This window comes from Podarcis raffonei, chromosome 17 (assembly GCF_027172205.1).
Source record: "Podarcis raffonei isolate rPodRaf1 chromosome 17, rPodRaf1.pri, whole genome shotgun sequence".
In the NCBI taxonomy this organism is placed as follows: Eukaryota; Metazoa; Chordata; class Lepidosauria; order Squamata; family Lacertidae; genus Podarcis; species Podarcis raffonei.
The window spans coordinates 3,940,609-3,956,140 of record NC_070618.1 but is presented as its reverse complement, the minus strand read 5'-3'; the positions used below and the strand labels follow the sequence as shown (position 1 = coordinate 3,956,140).

The following is a 15,532-nucleotide window of genomic DNA, read 5'->3' as shown; positions in this document are numbered from 1 at the left end:
ATAGCTAAACTTCCAACGTCATAAACATGTTGCTTGACTTCCTCCGGTCCCTTCCATCTGAATTTCCCTTGTAACTAAATGTAGCAGTTTTCCAATATCATTATTTCTTCCTCTTTTTACGCAGTTACGCGCGGCTTGGTCCCTCCGAACTTAGTGGGACATAGATGAGCTTTCAGATCCATGCTAACCCGACTCCAAGCATATTTCCCCTGAACTGGTGTCTGTACGTTGCTCTCTCTTAGGGATTTTATTTCCCATCCGGGAAGGTGGGGTGAGATATAAAATCAATAAAAGGTTACAATATGTGCAAGACTGGGAAATAACAAATCTAAGGGAAACATTTCCAAAAAAAAAACAACACCCCGCGGGGGGGGAGCACGTCTGTTGTTGCTTGGGAAACGAGCTGTAAATTATTCGGGGGGGGGATGGGAGAGGCTGGAAGGAAACCTCTTTCTCCCAACCCCCATGCATGCCTGGCTTGGAAGGCTGGGTTTCGCTTTGCGCCCTCTTACCGTATTAACTGTGATATTTGCGTTCCTTAATAGCCGCCGAGGACGAGATGGTTGGACAGTGTTCTGGAAGCTACCAGCGTGAGTTTGACCAAAGTGCGGGAGGCAGTGGAAGACAGGAGTGCCTGGCGTGCTCTGGTCCAGGGGGTCACGAAGAGGCGGACACAACTAAACGACCAAACAACAATTGACCCATAGACACTCCTAGGCCAGAAGGGTTTCCTTTCTGAGAGATAAATATCCATCCAGAACTGCTCTTCCATGTAGGTGTGTTTTTATATTATTTTATTTCGCCTTGAGCTGGAGGCAGTGGAAGACAGGAGTGCCTGGCGTGCTCTGGTCCAGGGGGTCACAAAGAGTCAGACACGACTAAACGACTAAACAACAACAAAATAGCCACCGAGGTGGGGAGAGGAATGAAGGAATTGGGCAGTACCGAAGGCTTTGCTGCAGGTTCTGCTGAGAGTCTTGGCCCAAGTGGCACTTCTCCAGGGATGACTTTGAGTGGCTCCTTAAACGGCATAATCCGTTTCAGGGGCTGATGCTCTTAACTCAGCCCATGATAAAACTCCACACTCCTCCATTCAGTTCAGGCATCTAGCTGCTGGCCAGTGAAATGCATAGTAATTCTAGTGTTATTGTTGTTGTTTAGTCGTGTCTGACTATTCGTGACCCCCTGGACCAGAGCACGCCAGGCACCCCTGTCCTCCACTGCCTCCCGCAGTTTGGTCATACTCATGCTGGCAGCTTCGAGAACACTGTCCAACCATCTCATCCTCTGTTGTCCCCTTCTCCTTGTGCCCTCCATCTTTCCCAACATCAGGGTCTTTTCCAGGGAGCCTTCTCTTCTCATGAGGTGGCCAAAGTATTGGAGCCTCAGGTTCACGATCTGTCCTTCCAGGGAGCACTCAGGGCTGATTTCCTTCAGAATGGAGAGGTTGGATCTTCTTGCAGTCCATGGGACTCTCAAGAGTCTCCTCCAGCACCAGAATTCAAAAGCATCCATTCTTCAGCGATCAGCCTTCTTTATGGTCCAGATCTCACTTCCATACATCACTAGTGGGAAAACCATAGCTTTAACTATACGGACCTTTGTTGGCAAGGTGATGTCTCTGCTAGAGGAACACAATGATGGGATGTCTGCGAACCAGATCTGAGTCCTCTGCATCTTGCTTACAAAGGCCTAATGCCCATGTGTCATCCACCTGCATTCTTCGTTCCTGTCCTTCCAGGGCCGGCCCACCCCCATGTGTTAAGGTGAGGCAACTGCCTAAGGCTTTACAGGAGCACTGTATTGACCTTTCCTCCCCCTGTTGTTCCCTGTAGATCTTCACTCAGACCTTCTTCCCTGGTGGGGAGGTGGGGTGCCATTTTGTGGTTTGATTCAGGGGCCGGCCCTGTGTCCCTTCTCCCATTGTATCCTTTGCTTCACATCCCCTCCTGAACTTCCTTGGGGCTCACCAAATGGGAATTTCCCCCAGGGAATCAGATACCCTCCTTCCAGCATCTCTCTGCTAAAGGTAAAGGTAAAGGGACCCCTAACCGTTAGGTCCAGTCGTGGCCGACTCTGGGGTTGTAGCACTCATCTCACTTTATTGGCCGAGGGAGCCGGCGTACAGCTTCCGGGTCATGTGGCCAGCATGACTAAGCCGCTTCTGGTGAACCAGAGCAGCGCACGGAAACGCCATTTACCTTCCCGCCGGAGTGGTACCTATTTATCTACTTGCACTTGGACGTGCTTTCAAACTGCTAGTTGGGCAGGAGCAGGGACCGAGCAACGGGAGCTCACCCCGTCGCGGGGATTCAAACCGCCGACCTTCTGATCGGCAAGTCCTAGGCTCTGTGGTTTAACCCACAGCGCCACCCCCATCCCAAAACCGCGTCTCTCTGCTAAAACACAGCAAATTCACAATGTTTGCAGCTCACGTCTCTCCACCCATCCCCATCAGCCCCAGTGATGGCTGATCATCTTGCTGGCATCCTGCTAAGGAGAAATGCTGCCTCGGGGTCCCTTTACTGCTGGTCTGTGGCAGCAGCAGCGTGGAGCTGGTCAGCTAGGACACATGCACAAAACATCTTAGGGATGCAAAATAAAACAGTTCTTTAAAAAAACCAAAAAGGGTTCTTTGGCGTGATGAGGGTTTTTGTTTTTTCAAAGAACCATTTTGGACGAAAGGACAAGCACTACCATATCCTGCAGAAAGAAGCATCTGTGGACCTTATGGCCACTCTGTCTTACAAAGACAGCTCCCCAGAACTGCCTTCTGTTTCCAGCAGCGGAGGGCTGGTGGCTTGGAAGGTAGACTGGCTCCAGCATGGAGGTTCCATGCCCCCTTTATGGTTAATGTGGGCCTAAAAAATCCCTGACCAATGGCCGGTATTTAGGTGGCCAGGCAGGAGTCCATGAAAAACAAGGCCTGTCCATCCTCTGAGCTTTGAAAATCGCAGCAAGCTGTCATGGCAGGTTCAGGGCCTCAGTTCAGCCCCAAAAAAGGCCCCTTTTGTTGGAATGGCGCTATTCTGCACAGGTGCTATTAACCTAAGTATGAAGGAAGGGCACATTCCAGACGTGAAAAGGGAAGGGAATTGATGCGGCCAGGAAGGCCTGACTTGCTGGTGCTTGTTCAGCCCTTCCTGGACGGGAGGAAAGCGCTTATAGTAGCGAATCCACTCCGTGGCCTTCACTTTAACTAGGTCGAATAATGGGTAAGTAATGGCAATTCTGCCCCCTTTGCCGACCTCTCAGGTGCCCGTTTTTTGGTGGTATCCCTCCGCCCCCAAAACAAAAGGTTGGTGGTGAGGCGATTTGGCGGGAAGGAGCCGGGGCTATTTCCATCTGAATGGGGGCAGGAAGCGGGGGCCGGGGAGCCTCTCCTCGCGCCCTCAGGGCCGCCCGGCGCCTCCCCTCGGGCGCCCTCGGGCTCTGATTGGGCGCCTGCGCTCGGGGCCGGGCCTCGCCATTACCATACGGGGCGGTATAAAGGGCCGGGCGCCGGGCCCTTCCTTCTCACCTCCTCACTGCACGGCGGAGCTGAGTTAGGTCAGGGACCCCTCGGGTAAGAGGAGGCGGAGGGGGTCGCCATTTCGGGGAAGGCGGAGGAGGGGAGACGGCGCTGCTGCTTCGTAAAAGTTTATTTGGGGCCGGGGAGGGAGGAAGGAAGGGCGGCCGCGGGGCTGGTTGTGGGGCAAAGAGCCCCCCTCAAAGAGTCCCCGCGTCTCCTCAGCGAAGGGGCTTTGGCGAGGCTGCCCGCGCTTGTTTGTGGAGAAGTCCCATAGAACTCACTTGGGGGGGCGCCGTGGGGCGGAGGGGGGTTCGCTCTGGGAAGCGGGGAGCTTTTCTCCTCTTCGCCCCCCCCCGCCCCGTCCTCGGGGGCTCCGCGCCCTCCAGCCCTCGGGCTGCGGCGGGAACCAAGTTTCCCCGGCCGACTTCCGTGAGGGGGGAGCCTGGCTGGAAAGGCGGCCGCGGAAGCGCCTTCTTCTCGCGGGGCGAAGTTGCGGGGGGGGGGAGAGGTTGGCGGAAGGAAATGTAACCTGGCCGCGTTTCTTTAGTACAATGACCCCCCCCCCAAAAAAAAGAGATTAGAAGCAACTTTGGTTGCCTCTTGGATCCTGAGCTTCGCTTCCCTCCGCTCTGCCGGGTGTGGGGCGGCGTCCCTCTCTCTCCGCCTAAGGGGACATGATCCTGATGGGGGGAGGGCAGAGACAAGGACCCCTTTGAGCCTGGGGTTCCTCGGGCATGAATCGGGGTGGGGTTCCTGGAGGGACGGGGGCGGGGAGCCCTCCTTGAGTTTTGGCGCAAGATAAGCAACCTTGTAATTTCTGGGTATATATATTTTGTTTCTCCCAGGATCACAATTTCCAGAGACGAAAATGGTGAAAATCGGAGTTAACGGGTGAGTTTTCGGAGGGGGCGGACGTGCGGCGAGGCTGCCTTAGCATGGCAGGGAGGGAGGGAGGGAGGGGCGTGTAAAGTGGGGAGGAGGAGGAGGAGATCTGGTTGCTGGGAGAAGCAGGGGGGTGGCTGCCCCCTGGGAGAACTTGGAGAACTTTCCAGCCAATGGGAAAGCGTTGGCGCCTGGCTGCCTGTTGCTGTCTCTTGTGGCAGTTCTTGGGGGGACCCGGCTTGCATTCCTGTCCTTTGCAAGGACATCTGAAGGTCACTCCGGCTCCTCTGCCTCCGCCCAGCAGCTGCTCCTCTCCAAAAAGGATCTTCTTGTGTCCTTGTCAGCCCAGCTGCCCCGTTAAAACAGGTGGCACCCAAAAGGGTTTCCTCCCCATCTTTGAGCTCCGCGTGCAGCAGCGAAAGCACATGGGGCAAGCCAGTGGCCAGGATGTGCCTAGGCAGGAGAGGAGTGGTGGTGTGACTCACTTCCTTGAGCTTTGCACTGCTGAATCACTTGTGGCAGGAAGCAGCAGCAGCAGTGGGGCTCCCTGGTCCTCCTCGCCCCACTTCTCTTTTATTCCCCTCTTTTGCAACTCTGGCTGCTTTCTCCCCGCCCTGCAAATCAAAGTGAAACTCTGTGCCTTTTGGTCTGAAGGGCCCACAAAGAATGTGACCTTCTGCACTACACCCCGTGGAGGCAGAAAACTGTAACCAGATAACCTGCAGCTTGGTGCCGGAGGGTGGGGGGAGCTGGCGCTAAAGTTAGTGCCTGACCTTTCTGCAGCGGCGGGATGGTGCTGTAGAGGAAGGGGAGAGGTGTCTGGATGCAACATGAGAGAGGGAGCCTGTCTAAGCAATACCTTTCCCATCTCAAGGCTGCTAATGAAATAGTAGCAGTGTCCTGTAAGAATTCCCATAGAGCTGAGTGGCAGACTGCATGCTTTGCATTCAGAGGGTTTGGGACTCAGATAAGGGGAAGCTGCTTATTGGTTGGGAATAAACCATGTGAGCCAAGTGGAATTCCTCAGAGCAGCTTCACAGGGAGGGTAGGACTTGCATTTCTGCGTTGCAGTTTAATATCTTATCTAACACCCACACAGTAGCCATGAGCAGTGAATCTCTGCAAACCAGGCAGTAACTTTTCAAGCACATGCACTTGCTGAGCAGTGATTTGAGGTTCGTGATGAAAGTGGAGAGATCAGAGCCTCCTCTGTCCACGTTTTTCTTGCCCCTTAGATTAGCTGGCTGCCGGTTCCAAGCATTTTAGAGGTAATAAAATGATGGCTTGGCCTCACATGCAAAAGATGCCCTTTGTCTCAAACACAAAGCCTTCATCACGTGACCCAAAAAAGCTGCTGCAGTTGTAGGGCTCTGGAAGGTTTGCAGAGGTGAAGTTGCATGCCCTCAGTTGGTGTCCTTGCTGCAATTGTTCTACTTGCCCTGCATTTCTTTCACTGGTCCTTGACTTGCAGCCACAGGAGAAACTGAGAAAGGCCAGAGCTCACCAGAGCAGATGATGGCTCTGTGTTGGGAGATGCCCCGAACTTAAGGCAATATCATGCAGCTCTCTTGGGCATCAGACCCTGGCTTGCTGGTTGAGGGTGCCAGAATAGGATTTGAACAGGTCTAGGATGTGGGGCACAGTCTACTTGGAAGGCTTTGGCAATAAGCCTAATTTGAAACTAACTGGGATTGCGTATTTTAGTGAGGCTTGCACAGGGTATTTAGATAACAGAAAGATGTTGGCTACATTTCTTGTGTGCCTAAGGCAGAAAATATTTATAGAATAAGCCTGATTTTATCTTAATATGGTTAGGTTCAGGTCTAAGCCCTTGTCTAGTTAGTGCCCTCAAGCTGATTGCCAAGTTATCACAAGCTGCAATGTGATGTGCCTCATCTCTGCTGCTTCTCCCCCCGCCCCAATTACTTGATTTTTAATACTTTCTCAAAGTTCTATTCTCTGTTTTGGGGTTGTTTTTTTGCTTGTAGAACAACTAGATAGAGAGAATTCTGTTTTTGCTTCCTTGTGACGGTTGCTCTTCTCTTTCTCTAGATTTGGCCGCATTGGCCGTCTGGTCTGCAGGGCTTCATTTAACTCTGGAAAAGTTGAGGTTGTGGCCATCAATGACCCTTTCATTGATCTGAACTACATGGTGAGAATCCAGTATTCTTTCTAAAGTCAAAAAGCAGGCTATGGCCTTACCTTGTGAACATGTATTTGTGTTACTAAACAGTGTTCTTGGTATTTTTCCAGAGATCTGGCAAATGGTAGCAGTTTCTTTTAGGGAAGGCAGTCTATAAGCTGAAAGCAGCATTAGGTGGTTAGGGAGCAAGTGCCTCTTGAGATTTTAGAATAAAGCCCACCCCCCAGCTGAAGACTGCAGAGTATGAGCCAAATTGACACATAACCCATAATAATCACATTGTCCCTAGTGAGATGCTGAAAGTCCGAACGCAACTTTCAAAGGACCAGGTGCAGAGAGAGGTGTTCAAGGTTCTGAAGAAAAAATATTGCATGAAGCGGCACATAAGAGTTTTGTGGTCTTGTGTGACCACAGCAGTACTTGGTATTCTCCCCATGACCATAACACAGAAACAGCAACAGCAACAAACCCACCTTTCTACTTTCAGTTCACACAGCCCTTTTCCCATGGAGTTGTGTATTTGAGAGTAGCTTGGGATGGGGGGAAATTGCTTTGGGGGTAGAGAGGCAGGATGAGGGATTAATGTGGAACCAGACTAAAAAACTCAAGTTTTAAATGTCTCACTCTTAGGTCTACATGTTCAAGTATGACTCCACTCACGGCCGTTTCCATGGTGAGGTGAAGGCTGAAAATGGGAAACTTGTGATCAATGGACATGCCATCACTGTCTTCCAGGAGTGAGTAATATCTCTCACTCTTCTCTTTCCTTGCTGGCTGGGCAGGATCTGGCTCTGTCAGACACTTGCAGAGTCTAAAACTGTGATTCTTTTTCTCCTTTTTTCCCTCATCAGGCGTGACCCTGCCAACATAAAGTGGGGCGATGCTGGTGCGCAATACGTTGTTGAATCCACTGGTGTTTTCACCACCCTAGAAAAGGCCGGCGTAAGTATCTTCTGTGCAGATGAGCAAAGGGGACCATGCATCTCTCCGGGGCAGAAGGAGAGGTGTCACAAATTGGTGCAGGAGTTTTCTGTTTCCCACTCCCGTTTCTCCCCCTAGCTGAGCAATGATAAAAGTCAGAAGGATAACATAGTTTGCCTCATCCACATGGCTGTAGCCTTCCTTATCAACAAGATTCTTGTTCATAGTTCTTAAATAACACATGCTCTGTCAGTCTTGGAACAGATTGCTACAATTCTTGCTTCCTTTCCCCTTTCAGGCTCACTTGAAGGGCGGTGCCAAGCGTGTTGTAATCTCTGCCCCGTCAGCAGATGCTCCCATGTTTGTGATGGGTGTCAATCATCAGAAGTATGACAACTCTCTGAAAATCGTCAGGTGAATATGCAAGCGAAACTGTGGTACTGTAAGAGTAACCGGAGCAGTGTTGCTCGCTGGCCTATTAACATTGGACGACAATATGGATGGGGTTAAGTGTTGTGATGCTCTATATAAATACCCTCATTTCCTTCCAGCAATGCTTCTTGCACCACCAACTGCCTGGCACCCCTGGCCAAGGTCATCAATGACAACTACGGCATTGTGGAAGGCCTTATGGTAAGTGAATTGCATGCTCCTAATGATGTGCCCTCCTCATTACCAAGGTCCTTTACTGTGGAGGGGGAGGCCTAGCCCCCCCCAACAGATACCCCAAGTCCCTCCACATATTGTTGGGCTCCAGCCCCCATCAGCCAGCATGGTCAGTGGTCAGGGATGATGGAAGCTGCTGTCCAGCAACAAATTTATCCATCCATAGTGTAACCAAATTTGCAGCTCTTCAGAATTGTGTCTATTCTTCCCCTTGTGGTTGTACAAGGGGAAAAGTGCATAGAGTATTCTATCCAATTACTTGCAAAGATTTTGACTCTTTCCGTTATTGCGTCATACTTTTAAACCCTGTCTGCTTCACTGCAACCATTTCTCCTCACGCTGACATGCTGTTCAAAGCTTAACCTCAATGATCAAAGGCAGTCTAGGATAAAAGTTGGCTGAGAGGAACTATACAGTTCAGAGCCCTTCCTCTCAGTAGTGTACATGGAGGGGACACACATCTTGTGCTTGGGGGTGAAAAATTGATCTCTCTTGCCCCTTGTCTACCCCAGACCACAGTCCATGCTATCACAGCCACACAGAAGACTGTGGATGGTCCATCTGGGAAACTGTGGCGAGATGGCAGAGGAGCTGCTCAGAACATCATCCCAGCATCCACAGGTGCAGCAAAGGCTGTTGGCAAGGTCATCCCTGAGCTGAATGGGTAAGTCCTCTTGTCTCTCTGGGTGGCGTCTGAGGGAAGGGTATGAAAGTGAGGAATGCTTTGCACCCTAACCCGAGTAATCTTCTACACCCCCAGAAAACTCACAGGGATGGCTTTCCGCGTCCCAACTCCCAATGTTTCTGTCGTGGACTTAACATGCCGCTTGGAGAAACCAGTGAGTATTTCGGAACTTGCAGCCCCTTTCCCTGTGGCCTCATGTAGAAACTCACCTTTGTAGCTCTCGGTAATACTTTGTAATGCTTGCCTGTACAGAAACCACAAAAGGGGGATGCACCGCCGTACAATGCACCATGAGCTGTGCATTTATGTCTAAACAAGCACAGCTAGGGCTGGACTTCTCGTATGGAGCCCAGTCCCCTCTCTATGACCCCCCCCCAAAAAAGTGGCAGGTGATGGTGGCAGAAGCCAACATCAATACCTGAATCTTGCCCTTTGTGTTTGGCACTGGTCACTCTAGTCCTTCCTTCCTTATGTTTAAAAATATATACTTTGGGATAATCCTAATTTTATTTTTGCTTTAAAAATATATTATTATTTTCTACAAGTAAATGTGTTTAGCACCAGGGCAGCAGATGTGAATTCCCATTTTATTCCTGCAGCCGTGATAGTGAGGTTTTTTGCACACACACACACAAACACAGAGGTTTGGTTTGTTCTACTATATGAGGAATCTAGAAATAGTTGCAAATCACAGACTGGTGGATGGAGTGGGGGAAGGAGGGGAAGAGAAATGTTAATTGTGTCCACATGGCTGTCTAGAGCCCAGTCTCCTCATCAAGACCATTTAAATCCAGGGTCTAAATTTATATAACCGCCTCTCCTTTCCCTGGCCTGTGTCTTAAGTAATTTCCATAAGTTCCTGCACAGCTCTGGCAGGTAGGACCATTTCAACCTTTCCCATCCTTTTTCACACAGGCCAAGTATGATGACATTAAGAAGGCTGTGAAGGCAGCCTCCGAAGGCCCCATGAAGGGTATCCTGGGATACACCGAGGACCAGGTAAGCCGCTATAGCTGCTTCAGCAGACTGTCAAATCTGGATTTTTCTCTTCATTTATACACACCATTTGTATGGAGAAAGCACATCAGTACATTTTGTAGCAATTTCTGCTACCGTGATAGTGGCAGTAAAGATAGTTTTTGACATTGCATGTATCTATGTGATACATTTTCTTTCCTCCGTCTTCTTCCTTGCCCTACGTGACTGGCGGCATGCGGTTTCATCCTGCGTTTCTTCCATATTGGAACCCAAGGTGTACATGTTTCACCCAGGCAGTGACCTGGGTGCTTAACTTCAACAAGGTGATGGCCCCATGCACCTTTAGACCAGACCAGTTTTGCTTCAAGTTTATGCATTATGTTGCCCTCTGTTGGATAAAATGTGAGATCATCTTTTGAGACTTGTGTTGTATTGTGAGCTTCTCTTCTTCTCTCAAAGGTTGTCTCCTGTGACTTCAATGGTGATACCCACTCCTCCATCTTTGATGCTGCTGCTGGCATTGCTCTCAACGACCACTTTGTGAAGCTGGTCTCCTGGTAAGAGATCAAGCTAGATATAAGGTCTAGACTTGTGTAGGATCAAGGAACTTCTCGCTGTTTGAATTGCTATGGTAATCCAGTGGCCTGCTGAAATTTGGGAAGGGGGACATAGTGTGTGCACACATGTGTGTAGCAGTATAGACTTCCTGCTCTCTTCCTACCACTTGTCAAATAGAGGAAGGCTATTTTATGATGAGAGGATACTGTAGGTAACCCTACTATTCCCCTGCCTTCTTTTCCAGGTACGACAATGAATATGGATACAGCAACCGCGTGGTAGACTTGTTGGTTCACATGGCATCAAAGGAGTAAAGGCAGAGTTCCATTAATTTTCTTACAACTCGGCTCTGTGTCTTGCAGTAAGAGGCCTTCTCTTGTTCCACCTGCCTCTGAGGAAGTGGAGAGGCTGGAAGAAACTTGACTGTTTCAGTAACATCTCCCCTCTCAATAAAGTCATCACTGTCTCAAATCCTTGTTCTCTTCCTTCTTGTTGCTGTTGTGGGGAAGTGAGGGTGTGAGCACAAAGGCTGTGCTTTCCTCCCAAAAGAACTGGGCTGCCTTGAAAGTTGATAAGCCTGCAGGACAGAGTTTCTGCATGAAAATGCCCCACTTGATGGCTGCATTGCTGAACAGCAGTTGTACTGCTGTATGGACCAGCAGACATGGTGGTGGAGGCTGCCTGGCTTGGAGTTTCGGGGGTTCAGAATGCCTGCAGCTGAGGGGTTAAGCTGAATGTGCCGCTGCTTAAAGAATGAGCAACAGAAGGTAACCAAGAGCAGTTGCAGCTTCATTGGAGGGGGGGGGGTACACCTTGACTTGCTGGTAATATAAAACACAAAACAATGTGATGGTGCTTAGCCAAGAGACCCATCAGGTTTGTCTTAATTTTCACTGTAAAGCTGACACAATTGCACTGCACCTGGCTCCATCTGCTGCTGAATGCTGGAAACCAAAACCAGGGCATCATCACCCAGATCTTCACTAGGTCACCACCTAGCAACTAAATTGTTTCATTGTGTCAGAATGGCTGTTGCTATCAAGAGGTTTCGACACCCGTACTCCTCGAAATTGAAGCCCATGTAAGATCCAGTGTCCAGAAGTGGACACGGCATGCCACCAGGTTTAATTAGTACAGAGTAAAGGTAAAGGTACCCCTGCCCGTACGGGCCAGTCTTGATAGACTCTAGGGTTGTGCGCCCATCTCACTCAAGAGGCCGGGGGCCAGCGCTGTCCGGAGACACTTCCAGGTCACGTGGCCAGCGTACCTTCCCGCTAGAAAGCTGTCCCTATTTATCTACTTGCACCCGGAGGTGCTTTCGAACTGCTAGGTTGGCAGGCGCTGGGACCGAGCAACGGGAGCGCACCCAGCCGCAGGGATTCGAACCACCGACCTTTCGATCGGCAAGCCCTAGGCGCTGAGGCTTTTACCCACAGCGCCACCCGCGTTAGTACAGAGTAGAGTGGAACTATTCCTTAAGGCTGCTGGAAAATAATAGTTCTGTTAATGCAGCTTAAAAATTGTATGCAGCATCACATTGCTAACTCAAGTTCATCTTGTGATTGTCCACAGTCCTGAGACTGTTTTGCCTACATGGAGAACTTCACATTTGTCTCTGTCGTCTTAGAATGGAAAACTGCTGACACTACACTACTGAGGCAATTTTTAAGTACTCTTGAGGTGTTCACTATCCCTGCCAAGTTTCTTACCAATGATTTACCTCTACCCTGTTTCTCCAAGTTGTTGATAAAATGTGGAAGGGATCCAGGCTCTGCATCACTTCACTCAATTTCCTCAGTTTCCAGCCTTTTACCAACCTGCTGCAATGCTGGTTAAGGCAAGGAGCCACAAATCTCTCAGGGAGGGGAACGCAACCAGGAAGAAAACAAAACACAGCATGAGAATGTTCAATAGTTGGCAGCTATATTAGTAATTTGCCTCCTTTAATAAGGAACTGAAAACTTGGAATCTATTTAATAAAGCATGTACTTCGTTCTCTTTCATTATATGATGTATAAGAATTATTAACCAGCTGTACAATGGCAGTGAAGTAGATGAATAGTTTGGAGTTCCACAATGGGAGATTAGCCATGACACAAACTGCAGTACCAGCTGCTGGCAGAAACACATACAGGCTATTTAGCCTAAGGAGAGCACACTCACCCTTCATTTTCTCTGATAGGCAGCTGTGGAATTGACAGAATTGTAGAGTTGGAAGGGACCCTGAGGGTCATCTAGTCCAACCCTCTGCAATGCAGGAATCTCAACTAAAGCATCCATGAAACAGTCCACCATCTTTCAGTGGCACCTGTTCACTGCTTACAATTTGCTGAGATCTTCCCTGCTTGCTCTGCTTTGTGTGTGAACAGGCTGTGTTTTACTCCCTTTAGACTCATAAACTCTTGGCTTGAGCCTAAGTCCTCTGCCTTCAGCTGAGTCAGACTTTGAGGATGTGTGGGGAACAGCCAGTTCATTTATTCTGCTTCGGGTTCTGCCTCCTTAGGGCACACACACAAGGCTGAAGGATGCATCTCTGTCCCTCATGAACAGGTGTCACATTTAGCATCACACAATTACCAGCCGCAGAAGCCGCAACAGCTCGGACTCTGCGTGACTGGATTTTGCAAGGCCGCTTCCTGGAGCGTCCCCATCTCAAGTTAATGGGAAGTGACAGCCGTTTGGATTTTAGGCCTCGGATACTGTGAAGTATTTGGGGTGGGCAGGAGCTATTTTAGAGGTGCCAAATTCCTTGCCGAAGGAAACCTTTTTTGAATGGGGAAGAGGGGGCGATGCATGATTATTTCTTTTGCTGAACTGTGTACAAGAACTATATGAGACAGTCAAATGCACTTAAGGATAAAGACTGCCACATGTTCTCAGTCCTTCCCTTGCAGGCGATGAGTAGTTAAGACAGATGATGTAGGATTGAAGGACCTATCCTGCAGAGGGCACTGCAGCCATGCTTTATGGTTATTCATGGCACTTTCCTTTCTCCTTGTCTCTGTTGGCAGAATGAGTCCACAGGCCTAGAGCAACACAAACTACTTTTTAAGCTGAGAAATTCTGAGATTGGTTGGGCAGTTTAAGTAACATTAACAGGCTTTCCACCCCAGGCAAAATCAATGTTTAAAGTCCTATTTTGCTTTCATTTTCATTCATAGCTCTGCAGCACGGAGTCCTCCCCAAGCAGAAACAAAAACTGCCCTCGTCCAGCCCCCAAATCTGCCAACTTTGACAGATCAAAGTAATGTCTTTGCTAGAAAAGCCTGGGCCTCACTGAAGCTCTACATTTCTATTTGAAAGCCGGCGGTGTTGTATGGTTAGAATGCTGGACTAGGACCTGGGAGATCAGAGTTCAAATCCCTGTTCAGGCCAGGAAGCTTCCTGGGTGACCTTCGGCCAGTTTGCTGCCTCTCAGCCTAATCTACCTCTCAGGTTGTTGTGAGGATAAAATGGGGAGGAGGAGAACCATATATTCCCCTTGGGCAACTTGTAGAAAAGGTGGGATGAACGTAATAAATAATAAAATAATAACCATATTTCTAACCCAAAGGATCTTGGTGCCAGTGGGTAGCAATTCTAGGCTTCGACTGCCAGCGCTTGGTGCATAACCTATGTTTCGGCAGAACAAGTTGGAGATCTAATTCATTGTTTCCCACACCTCTGACTGTAGAGGTGCACCCTCCCACATCACCTTTATAAAATAGGGGGATGTGGGTGGCACTGGTCTAAACCACTGAGCCTCTTGGGCTTGCCAATCAGAAGGTTAGCAGTTCAAATCCCTGTGACGCGGTGAGCTCCTGTTGCTCTGTCCCAGCTCCTGCCAGCCTATCAGTTCAAATAGCATGCCAGTGCAAGTAGATAAATAGGTACCGCTCTGGTGGGAAGGTAAACAGCGTTTCCGTGCACTCTGGTTTCCGTCACGGTGTTCTGTTGTGCCAGAAGCAGTTTAGTCATGCTGGCCTCATGACCCGGAAAGCTGTCTGTGGACAAACGCCGGCTCTCATGGCCTGAAAGCGAGATGAGTGCCGCTACCTCATAATTGCCTTTGACTGGACTTAACTGTCCAGGGATCCTTTACCTTTACCTTTTATATAAAATAGTATGAGGTCCAGGCACTTTACTTGTCTACCTTGAAATGTTTTGCATCTCTAGACTCTAGAACAGTAAGTATTCCCATGTGGGTAAGTGATATGCATGCATCAAAACGAGAGACAACTTAGCTCCTGGAGAGACAACTTGCTGTCATTTCTCAGAACAGTCAATACCTTTTACCTGCCTGATTCCAGGAAGACAGAATGATCTTGCTTCACGGATTTGAGATGTCTTGCCCCTTCATTCCAAAGATGAGATGAAACTACACTGGGATTGCACATCCTTCGAGGAGCAATAAAACTTTTTTAAAAAGAGGTTGTGATCTATCTTTCTGTTACGAGTTTTAAACAAGCCCCTTGTGTGAAACTACCGGTAACTAACTAACCTAGAAGTTTCCACTTTTAAAGAGCAAGCAACAAAAGGGGAGGGTTTTAACTCTGGGAAAAAACCTAAGTAGAACAAAGTTATAAAATAGGTCACAAAATAGTGGAGCCGTGGTGTGTTTGCGCAAGTAACTGTTCTGTTTCGGCATACGTCAAGACAAAAGCAACATCAAACAGGACCTCGTGACGTATCTGTAACCAAATTCCACTTAGCAGTGATTATGGGTGTGTTGCCAAGAGGAAGAATAACATCACCCTTATAACTCAGCTACCAAAGTGGGGCACAGTGCGTGGGCTGGGCAGCAAAACTGAGAGAACTGCTGTGCATTCCTTGACCTACTAAAAATGGTATTAAAAAGAGACTTCTGGTTGAACGCCAGTGTGCCAGCTGCTGGAGAGGAGGCGAGCCCTGCTGGATGTCCTCAGGAGAAAGATCCTCCTGGTAACCCCAAATGCACACACAGCAACCGCAAATATTTCTGCTGTGTCTGGAGGCTCAAAACAACACTCAACCTGTCCGAGAGGAAGTTCTGCTAGTCCCCGCTCCCCATTCACACAAAACAAATTCTATTTACTTTATCATTAAAGAAGAAGAAATCCTGATGTTGCAAACAGTGCGTTGCTCTGCACAGCACCCAAACAAGATGCCCCTCTAACCGCTAGGCAGCACTATCCATTTTGGTTTCTGTTACCACAGTCTCTATTGGGAA

At 49.1% G+C, this 15,532-nt stretch overlaps 1 protein-coding gene across 1 annotated transcript; it reads left to right on the top strand.

The window, feature by feature from the left end:
• Positions 1-3,468: 3,468 nt before the first annotated feature.
• Positions 3,469-10,815, top strand: GAPDH (glyceraldehyde-3-phosphate dehydrogenase). Its single transcript, XM_053370313.1, has 12 exons — positions 3,469-3,565; positions 4,357-4,402; positions 6,446-6,545; positions 7,167-7,273; positions 7,388-7,478; positions 7,756-7,871; positions 8,009-8,090; positions 8,636-8,787; positions 8,884-8,962; positions 9,724-9,807; positions 10,246-10,343; positions 10,589-10,815. Exons 2-12 carry the CDS (start codon positions 4,380-4,382, stop codon positions 10,656-10,658), a joined length of 1,002 nt encoding a protein of 333 aa, XP_053226288.1. The 5' UTR covers positions 3,469-3,565; positions 4,357-4,379; the 3' UTR covers positions 10,659-10,815.
• The last annotated feature ends 4,717 nt before the right edge of the window (positions 10,816-15,532 follow it).